We start from the raw sequence: 11873 nt of genomic DNA on the forward strand, positions 1-11873 counted from the left end.
ATATATATATATATATATATATATATATATATATATATATATATATATTATTTTGGGCCACCCCGCCTCAGTGGGATACGGCCGGTGTGTTGAATATATATATATATATATATATATATATATATATATATATATATATATATATATATATATATATATATATATATATATATATATATATATATATGTCGTGCCGAATATGTAAAACTGGTCAATTAGCAAGAACTCATTTAAAATTAAGTCCTTTCTAAAATTTTCTCTTATACGTTTAAAGACATATTTTTTTCATTAATGTTAATGTAAATTTTTTAAATTTTGCTCCAAACGAATCTTAGAAAACTTACTAACCTTATTATAACAAGAACAATTTATTTTAGCCTAACCCAACTAAATATACTTTAGATTTGTTTACAGTAATTTAATACTAAACAAACACAATGACATATTTTTTTTTCGTTAGGTTCAGAATGATTTTGGCGAAATTATTGCATATACAAATTTTTCGCTTGTCCCATATGGCAAGATGAGCGTTGCTATTTAAGCCAAGATCGCAAGTTCTGCCTATTCGGCACGACATATATATATATATATATATATATATATATATATATATATATATATATATATATATATATATATATATATATATATATATATATATATATATATATATTATACCGAATAGGTAAAATTTGCTATTTTGGCTTAAATAACAACGCTCTTCTTGCCGAATAAGACAAGCTAAAATTTGTATTTGCAATAATTTCACAAAAATAACATATTTCATTGTGTATGTTTATTAAGTTTTTGTAAAGTTATCTAAAATATATTTAGTTGGATTAGGTTAAATTAAATTGCGCTTGTTATAATAAGGTTAGGCAAGTTTTCTAAGGTTCGTTTGGTACAAAATTAATTTTTACATTAACTTAAACGAAAGAAATGTATCTTTAAACGTATAAGAGAAAATTTGGGCACGTTTCGGAAGCCTGGACGCATGTGAAGGGTCAAATACCGCGGCTGGAAATTTTTACAAATAACACAGCACTTAGTAAATCTGGGATGATTCAGCAGTCTATACGACATTTCAGCACTGCTTCAGCAGCCTATACAACTGTTTCAACAATTCTTGCGTTTGTCACGCAGTCCTTAAGCACGGTACAACAGTCTGTTGGCAAGATACAGCCAGCGACGAGTCAACCAGACATACGAAATTATATATATATATAATGTTATATATATATATATTATATATATAAATATAAATATATATATGTTATGTATTTTTTTATTTATTATTTTTTTTATTATCACACTGGCCGATTCCCACCAAGGCAGGGTGGCCCGAAAAAGAAAAACTTTCACCATCATTCACTCCATCACTGTCTTGCCAGAAGGGTGCTTTACACTACAGTTTTTAAACTGCAACATTAACACCCCTCCTTCAGAGTGCAGGCACTGTACTTCCCATCTCCAGGACTCAAGTCCGGCCTGCCGGTTTCCCTGAACCCCTTCATAAATGTTACTTTGCTCACACTCCAACAGCACGTCAAGTATTAAAAACCATTTGTCTCCATTCACTCCTATCAAACACGCTCACGCATGCCTGCTGGAAGTCCAAGCCCCTCGCACACAAAATCTCCTTTACCCCCTCCCTCCAACCTTTCCTAGGCCGACCCCTACCCCGCCTTCCTTCCACTACAGACTGATACACTCTTGAAGTTATTCTGTTTCGCTCCATTCTCTCCACATGTCCGAACCACCTCAACAACCCTTCCTCAGCCCTCTGGACAACAGTTTTGGTAATCCCGCACCTCCTCCTAACTTCCAAACTACGAATTCTTTGCATTATATTCACACCACACATTGCTCTCAGACATGACATCTCCACTGCCTCCAGCCTTCTCCTCGCTGCAACATTCATCACCCGTGCTTCACACCCATATAAGAGCGTTGGTAAAACTATACTCTCATACATTCCCCTCTTTGCCTCCAAGGACAAAGTTCTTTGTTTCCACAGACTCCTAAGTGCACCACTCACCCTTTTCCCCTCATCAATTCTATGATTCACCTCATCTTTCATAGACCCATCCGCTGACACGTCCACTCCCAAATATCTGAATACATTCACCTCCTCCATACTCTCTCCCTCCAATCTGATATCCAATCTTTCATCACCTAATCTTTTTGTTATCCTCATAACCTTACTCTTTCCTGTATTCACCTTCAATTTTCTTCTTTTGCACACCCTACCAAATTCATCCACCAATCTCTGCAACTTCTCTTCAGAATCTCCCAAGAGCACAGTGTCATCAGCAAAGAGCAACTGTGACAACTCCCACTTTATGTGTGATTCTTTATCTTTTAACTCCACGCCTCTTGCCAAGACCCTCGCATTTACTTCTCTTACAACCCCATCTATAAATATATTAAACAACCACGGTGACATCACACATCCTTGTCTAAGGCCTACTTTTACTTGGAAATAATTTCCCTCTTTCCTACATACTCTAACTTGAGCCTCACTATCCTCGTAAAAACTCTTCACTGCTTTCAGTAACCTACCTCCTACACCATACACCTGCAACATCTGCCACATTGCCCCCCTATCCACCCTGTCATACGCCTTTTCCAAATCCATAAATGCCACAAAGACCTCTTTAGCCTTATCTAAATACTGTTCACTTATATGTTTCACTGTGAACACCTGGTCCACACACCCCCTACCTTTCCTAAAGCCTCCTTGTTCATCTGCTATCCTATTCTCCGTCTTACTCTTAATTCTTTCAATAATAACTCTACCATACACTTTACCAGGTATACTCAACAGACTTATCCCCCTATAATTTTTGCACTCTCTTTTATCCCCTTTGCCTTTATACAAAGGAACTATGCATGCTCTCTGCCAATCCCTAGGTACCTTACCCTCTTCCATACATTTATTAAATAATTGCACCATATATATATATATATATATATATATATATATATATATATATATATATATATATATATATATATATATATATATATATATATAGTGCCGAATAGGTAAAACTGGCTAATTAGCAAATAATCATTTTAAATTAAGTCCTTTCTAAATGTTTCTCTTATATGTTCAAAGATATATATTTTTTTCATTTATGTTAATGTAAAAATTTTGTACCAAAAGAATCTTAAAAAACTTACATAAGTTTATTATAACAAGCGAAATTTAATTTAGCCCAATCCAACTAAATATATTTTTGATAAGTGTACAGTAATTTATTAATAAACAAACACAATGAAATATATTTTTTCGTTAGGTTCAGAATGATTTTTGTGAAATTATTTCATACACAAACTTTCGCTTGCCTTATCCGGCAAGAAGAGCGCTGATATTTAAAGCCAAAATCTCAAGTTTTACCTATTCGGCACGACATATATTCTTGAGGGTCAGATCCCGAAATCTACACGGTATCATAACAACCTAGTAAACTGTGAGTTACAGCAAAATTGGTATAATAAACTGAGTAAGACTGAGTAAGACTGAGGAAGACGGTGGTCACAACATCCCTGGTCCAAGACTACTCAACTTGCTGCCATGTCTTCAAGAGGAACAAGTCTTTAAGAGGAAACTGGACCAGTACCTCCACCAAGTGCCACATCAACCAGGCTGAGATAGCTATGCGGGCCACTGACACCAACAGCCTGGTTGGTAGGGCAGTCAAACAAGGAAACCTGTCCTCGGCCTACATGCACTACTCTCCCAACAGCGGCGATCATGTCTGCGTATGTCTTCTCTTTGAAGGTTTATTGTGCGTACACGTCGGGTGGAATATTCTACGCACTCGTCCACTTGCGTAAGAAAACATGATTTAATTCACCGTGAATAATTAATAATATTAATAATAATTAAAATACGGATTATATTTGCGTTAGATTACAGTACCTGACATACCTGAATATGTTCATTAAAAAGCGGATTTACTTGAAAAGCATAAAAATGGAGAATATGTATGCAAAAAAAATATAAGCATATATCCGTCCATGAATGCGCAAAAATAGCGGATATACGTGCATACATTTACAGGAAAATGCATTATACATGTATGTATGGTCCTAATATTGCAATGACCCGATTTTTTATGGATCTAACTTTCAGAGGCTTTGATTTTTCTGTAGTCCCAGTTTTGGTATGATTCCTTGGCCCCGATTTTGGTATAATGATTTTATCGTCCTGATACTGGTATGATTCTATGGTCCCGAATTTTATTTTATGGCCCCGATTGTCGTGTAATGATTTTATGGCCCCGATTTTGACTCCCGATTTTATGACCCCAACTTGTAATTTATGACCCCGATTTTATGATTTTGTGGACCTGATTTTATGGTCCCGATTTTGATATAATGATTTAATGGTTGCGATTTTGGTTTAATAATTTTATAGTAGTGATTTTGGAATATGGATTTTATGGTCCCAATAGTCTTATATGAGCCGATTTTAGTTTGGGGTAAATTATCGTGAACCCCGATTTAGACATTATACTAATTTTTCATATGGGCCGAAATTTAATATAATCCCGATTTCAATGTGCTGGCGATGCTTTAACAATCTACTGACCTTGTTCTGAATACAATGTTTCGCACCGAACTCCACGAAATAATATATATATATATATATATATATATATATATATATATATATATATATATATATATATATATATATATATATATATATATATATATGTAATAGCACTGCACTTGTATTCTTATTGTATTTTTCAGTTGTGATGTATTTTGAGAGAAAAATACAGTAGAATGATACAGCTTGTGTACCGACTGTTGGCTTAGCGTTATTATTATTATTATTATTATTATTATTATTATTAATTGCATAATTCAATTAGTGATTTTTTTTCGCTGAGCCGCGATTAGCTGACGTAGGACTGAGTTTCCACAAGTCACTGAGCCGAGTGATCCACACGGGTTTAGCGCTCCCTGACATGCAAATTTATCCGCAGGTAAATTGATTGACGAAAAATTAATAGCAGGCACATCGACATATGTAACATCTATCTGGTCTGGTCTCGGACCGGGCAGCAGAAGGGAGGGAGGGTGACGCCCTTTCCCCTACACTTCCAGAAATGGAGGAGGGGCGAAACGTAGGATGTAAGGATCGGTGAATGGAGGAGTCAGTTAGCGTGTTCAACGAGGTAGTTAGACAGTGAGGTCTTAGCGGTGGGTCACTTCAACGATTAGCGGCGACGGAAACCAAACCTGAGGTACTTCCGGTAACACCGTCGTTAACCTATAATATTTACAATAATAATAACAGTAATAATACTAATAATATATATATATATATATATATATATATATATATATATATATATATATATATATATATATATATATATATATATATATATATATATATGCCGTACCGAATAGGTAAAACTGGTTAATTAGCAAGAACTCATTTACAATTAAGTCCTTTCTAAAATTTTCTCTTGTACGTTCAGATATACTTTTTCATTGATGTTAACGTAAATATTAATAATTTTGTATTAAAAGTACCTTGGAAAACTTACCTAACCTTATTATAACAAGCGCAATTTAATTTAGCCTAATCCAACTAAATATATTTTAGATAAGTTTACAATAATTTAATAATAAACAAACATAATGAAATATATTTTTTTTTCGTTAGGTTCAGAATAATTTTTGCGAAATTATTGTATACACAAATTTTCGCTTGCCTTATTCGGCAAGAAGAGCGTTGCTATTTAAGCCAAAATCGCAAGTTTTACCTATTCGACACTACAATTTATATATAACTAATTTTTTATCCAAAACACACACATACACACACAAAACTAGGAACCCAAAGATTTAGGGAAAAAGAATCACAATTTGACAAAGAGAAATATTTCCTTCGAAGGTGTCCAAATGAGCCAGAAAATCAGCTAAATTTATCTTCTTTTAAAGCAAATTTTTTTCTGACAGGCGGAAGGTTAGAAGAGGGGGGAGAAAAGGGGGATATGAGGGGGAAATAAAACTAAAAGAGGGGAGAAAAGGAGAAAAACTAAAATAGGGGGAGAAAATGGAGGAAGGAGGAGAAATAAAACTAAAACAGTGGAGAAAAGGGGAGAAAAGAGGGGAAACAAAACTAAAAACTGGGTAAAAATTGATTATTTATAAATGGAAGTAAAGAATTTTTAACGTCGGAAACGGGAACAGCTTTCTGTGGTGGCGAAACTTGGCTGCAACGTTTCTCTCTGTGAAACTCAGACGCACGTGTAACGTTTCGGAAACTTTTTCTAATCTTTCGAGCAGTAAGATATGTTTCGCTCACCTGGAGCTATTTGTTTCCCCTCCAGTTCAGTCCCAATTAACGTTTCGATTCGGTATTATGTATTGTGTGTCACACGTTTCGCTCTGTGTAGAACTTTGCCATGTCACGACTCGATGAACCTTTACTCAGAGCAAAACGTTTTCCCAATGAGATTTTTTTTTCATTTTGACCCCAAAAAAAATAAAGTGTGACTTTGAAATAAAATACATTGTCTTCGTTCAACCTTGAGGGCGAAACATTGTCTTCGTTCAACCTTGAGGGCGAAACATTGTCTTCGTTCAACCTTGAGGGCGAAACATTGTCTTCGTTCAACCTTGAGGGCGAAACATTGTCTTCGTTCAACCTTGAGGGCGAAACATTGTCTTCGTTCAACCTTGAGGGCAAAACATTGTCTTTGTTCAACCTTGAAGGTGAAACACTGACTTTGTTCAACCTTGAAGGTAATTTTTCTGGTCTCAGACATAACAAAGGCTTCCAGCTTTTATGATTAAATCTACGGGGAAGCGCTAAACCCCTAAGGGTCATATAGCTCGTGGGCGACCAGGGAGGTAATCAGCTTCGATCCGAGGAAGAGGGACGGGTAAGGTAGGTCCAAACACCTTGGATCAAGAGCTCTTTCTACAGCATCACGACCTTTCTCAATGTCCCAATGTTTAAGTGACCTTTGTAAGTGACCCAGTGACTTCGTAAAGGGTTTATTGTGAGCTTAGTGCTTTTTCATCAGCATTTAGAGTGACCTTTTAAAGTCCTCGTGAACACTTAAGGGGTACACTGACCTATCTAAGTGACCCAGTGACCTTGTAAAATATTTCAGTAGTTTTTAAGTGCTTCACTGGACTAGTGACCTTGTAACACCCTGACCGACGGTGTGACCCTTGATGAGTGACCTACCGAATGACCTTTACAAGTGACCAGTGATTTGTAAAGGATTTTAGACGTCTTTAAGAGGCTCAACGACCTTTCTAAGTGGCCCAGTGACCTTGTGCAGTGGCCTATGAAGCTTGTGCAGTGACCCTGTGCAGTGACCCAGTGCAGTGACCTATAAACCTTGTACAGTGACCCAGTGCAGTGACCTATGAACCTTGTGCAGTGACCCAGTGACCTTATGTAGTGACCAAGTGTCATTTTATGTTGAAAGTAAATCTTCCAACATTTGCACATAATACGTAGCGGAGAGAGAGAGAGAGAGAGAGAGAGAGAGAGAGAGAGAGAGAGAGAGAGAGAGAGAGAGAGAGAGAGAGAGAGAGAGAGAGAGAGAGAGAGAGAGAGAAATGTATTGCCATTTCATACTGAACCATATTAAAAATAATCTCTCTCTCAGTTGCTTTTGGCTGCTTTTATTGCTACTCTACCACTACCACCACCATTACCACCACCACCATCACCACTACCATCACCATCACCACCACCAATACCACCACCATCACCAATACCACCACCACCACCATCAGTACCACCACCACCACCACCATCACCACTACCACCACCAACACCACCACCACCACCACCACTACCACCACCACCACCACTACCACCATCACTACCACCACCATCACCACCACCACTACCACCACCATCGCCACCACCACTACCACCACCATCACCACCACTACCACCATCACCACCACTACCACCACCATCGTCACCACCACTACCACCACCATCACCACCACTACCACCACCATCGCCACCACCACTACCACCACCATCACCACCACTACCACCACCATCGCCACCACCACTACCACCACCACTACCATCACGACTAAAAAATAATGTTTGTATTACTTGTACTAATGGTATTCCCACTTAGGCTAATATTATCCCAACTGTTACTTACAATATCACTACCACAACCGCCAGTACTGTTGTTGCTACCACCATCACTACTAGTACCTCTACTATCATTACCACCATCACTACTACTAACTACTACCACCACTAATGTACTGCCACCCAAAACGCCTCTTAAGATTTCAATATGAGAGAGAGAGAGAGAGAGAGAGAGAGAGAGAGAGAGAGAGAGAGAGAGAGACAAAGAAAGGGGGGAGGGAGAGAATGGCACCCGAACGGCACCTTTGGCACCTTCGGAAAAAGCCACCATTTTCTACAGGTGAGTTTATTATTATTTTCTTGCTCGACCTGGAAGTATATAATTATTTCCGTAGATTTCATTATGCGTTTTTTTTTTTGTGTAAATTTAAATGTTTCTATTTTTTTTTTTTTATGTTCTCGGTTCAGAGATGGCGCGCGATCCCACGTGTTGAACGCCGGGGGAAGATGGCGTCGGGAGACCTGAGCTCTCTCTCTCTCTCTCTCTCTCTCTCACACTTTTCCCACACTCTCTAGCCCTCTCTCCATACTCTCCCAGTTCCCAAACATTCTCTACCCCCTCTCCCACATTCATCACTTTCTCCCCTTTCTCTCTATTCCACTCAATTCCCTCTCCTCTCTCCACCCCCACGCCAAGCCCTGTCCCGCCTCGCTATGGGTAAGTATGGCAGCTTCAGAGATTTCGCTACAGCTGAGCTGTAGCTCCTGAACCCAACAGTTTAATGTCTGAATGTCCTCACTGCCTGGTTCAAGTCTCCCAGCTCAGACTGAGACAGTTCACTACTTCATCTATGACACTCATCCTGTGTGATGGGATATGACAGTGAAACGATGTTGTTCTTCCCACTGTGTAACTATCATATACAATAGTGTAGCAGCACACTGCGGATGTTGAAAATTATATTATCACTTTTCTCTCTCTCTCTCTCTCTCTCTCTCTCTCTCTCTCTGGGCCTACTCTGCTCACTGAACTTTTTCTCCCCCACTTCTCTTCTTCTTCCCTCTCTCCCCTCTCCCCTCCACTCTCCTCTCAACTCACGTCCTCTTCAACTGTGACAAGTCTCTTGTACACCTTTCTCAGGCTTTGCGTGTGAAAAACTAAGAGAGGGGAAAAAGAGGGTAGAGGGAGGGGGAGGGAGGGAGGAAAGTGGGAGAGGGAAGGGAGGACAAGGAAGAAAGAGGGAGGAAAATGAGAAAGGAAAGGGAGAGGGAGGAAAGTGTGAGAGAGGGGGAAGGAAGGGCAAGGGAGAGGGAGGGAGGAAAATGGGAGAGAGATAGAAGGGAGAGGGAGAAAGGAGGATTAAGAAGTGAGGCTAGGTGAAAGAGAGATGGGCAATATAATGGAAGAGAAAAAATGGAATATAGGAGAGGAAGAGGACAACATGGGAGAAGGATAGGGAAAAATTGGAGAGTGAAAGCGCAAAATGAGAAAATGAAAAATGAAAGAAAGGGCAAAAATGAGTGTGAAAGGGCAATACGGGAGTGGGAGAGGAGAGAACATGTGGGAATGAACACACTTGGAATATTTGTCATTCCATTCCATGCTGATTTGCTTATTGTTTTCTGTCCCAGGGGGAAAAGGGAGAGGGAAGGGGAGAAAGGGGAGAGAGAGGGGGGGAGGAGGGTAAGAGAGAGATGGGGACAGAGAAAGAGGAGGGTTGTATCGTGGCCGGGAAAGATAGTGTTGTGGGTTGGTCAGCTGTAGTGGTATCCAGAGACAGGTGGTGGCGCAGATGGTAGTGATTACGGAGAAAGTGTTGGAGACTCCCGTTAAGAGTGCTGGAGATTCCCGTTACGAGTGTTGGAGGCTCCCGTTACGAGTGTTGGAGACCCCCGCTACGAGCGTTTGAGACTCCCGCTACGAGTGCTGGAGACTCCCGCTACGAGTGCTGGAGACTCCCGCTACCAGTACTGGAGACTCCCGCTACGAGTGCTGGAGACTCCCGCTACGAGTGCTGGAGACTCCCGCTACGAGTACTGGAGACTCCCGCTACGAGTGCTGGAGACTCCCGCTACGAGTGCTGAAGAACCCTGCTAGAGTTTTTGGAGATCCTCAATTCAAGTGCTGAAGTCCCCGCTACAAGCGTTGGAGACTGTCCCCACCATAAGTATTGGAGGATCCGCCACCACAAGTGTTCACTCCCCCACCGCAAGTGTTCACTGCCCCACCACAAGTGTTCACTGCCCCACCACAAGTGTTCACTGCCCCACCACAAGTGTTCACTGCCCCACCGCAAGTGTTCACTGCCCCACCACAAGTGTTCACCGTCCCACCACAAGTGTTCACTGCCCCACCACAAGTGTTCACTGCCCCACCACAAGTGTTCACTGCCCCACCACAAGTGTTCACTGCCCCACCACAAGTGTTCACCGTCCCACCACAAGTGTTCACTCCCCCACCACAAGTGTTCACCGTCCCACCACAAGTGTTCACTCCCCCACCACAAGTGTTCACTGCCCCACCAGAAGTGTTCACTGCTCCACCACAAGTGTTCACCGCCCCGCCACAAGTGTTCACCGCCCCGCCACAAGTGTTCACCGCCCCGCCACAAGTGCTCACTGCCCCACCACAAGTGTTGGAGGCTCAGTACTGGCTATTGAACCCTACGCTTTAGGGGTTCATTAGAGAGTTGTTTACCCCTGTCAGCACTACGCTAAGCTTCATAGGCTTTGTTGGGAATGTTGGCGCCCCCCTCCCTACCCCACCACGAGTGTTGGCGACTCTCCCCCACCATAAGTATTGGTGACTCTTCCCCACCACGAGTGTTGACTCTGCCCCAATTACGAGTGTTGTTGGAGGAAGAGAACTTACCTTGCTTCTGACCGTTGTTGTTGTTGTGGGCGATGGTCTTGAGAGTGCTTTCATGCTGCTGCTTGGCAGAGGTGAGTGGCAGAGCTGAGGGGTTCATGGTCATGGTTGGGGCAGGGGCCGGCATCATCAGCGTGGCCATGGTAGCCAACATCCTTCTTGACAGATCCAGCCTGCTATGGCAGACGTACTACCTTCCTGATCCTGCCGCTGCTGCTGCTGCTGCTGCTGCTGCTGCTGCTGCCGCCGCCGCTGCTGCTGCTGCTGCTGCTGCCGCCGCCGCTGCTGCTGCTGCTGCTGGTATAGGGCAAACTGAAGGTTCGGCAGCGGAGGAACCTGGAGATTAAGCGGTCACTTTTGTTTTGTTTGGGGCAGGTCAAAGGTCACCTGGGCACTGTGGGGGGTCACTCTGGCAGGTGGAGTCTAGTGTAGCGGGTGAGGTGGCGGTGGGGGGCGGCGCATGGGCGACGGCGGCGGTGGATGAGGTGGAGGAGATAGTGGTGGTGGTGGAGGTGGTAATGGTGGTGGTAGTGTAGTGGAGGTGGTGGAGGTGGTAGTGGTAGTGGCGGCGGGTGGTGGTGGTGGTGGCGGCGGCGGGTGGCAGTGGAACGGGTCGGCACGGGTGGCGGAGGTGGGCGGCACCAGCACTTGACAAAGTCCGGCCGGGGCGACGCGCGGCGGGTGACTGGGGGCGGGGTGGCAGGGCGGCGGGGCGGCACTGTGCCACCCGCCCCGCGCAGCGCACCCAAGTCCCGCCCCCTCAACGTCCCGCCCACCCAGCAAGCCACGCCCACTATTGATCTCGTTAGTGGCTGCCCGCGCCAAAGTCGAGGAGAGGAGCGGGCAGCCAGGCGGGCAAGCGCGCGGGCTGGCAGACGGACGGGCGGGCGGGCA

General features: G+C 42.4%; 1 protein-coding gene across 1 annotated transcript in view; it reads right to left on the reverse strand.

The window, feature by feature from the left end:
- The window catches only part of LOC128686284 (cytotoxic granule associated RNA binding protein TIA1), a gene marked incomplete in the record, with an annotated part of 1123904 nt that extends 1112257 nt beyond the window's left edge, over positions 1-11647 (reverse strand). The window contains 1 exon segment of the mRNA XM_070085945.1: positions 10983-11647. Within this exon segment, the coding sequence (XP_069942046.1) occupies positions 10983-11133 (151 nt within the window).
- Positions 11648-11873: the final 226 nt, after the last annotated feature.

The sequence above is a fragment of the Cherax quadricarinatus genome, chromosome 17 (genome assembly GCF_038502225.1).
Source record: "Cherax quadricarinatus isolate ZL_2023a chromosome 17, ASM3850222v1, whole genome shotgun sequence".
Taxonomy (NCBI): domain Eukaryota; kingdom Metazoa; phylum Arthropoda; class Malacostraca; order Decapoda; family Parastacidae; genus Cherax; species Cherax quadricarinatus.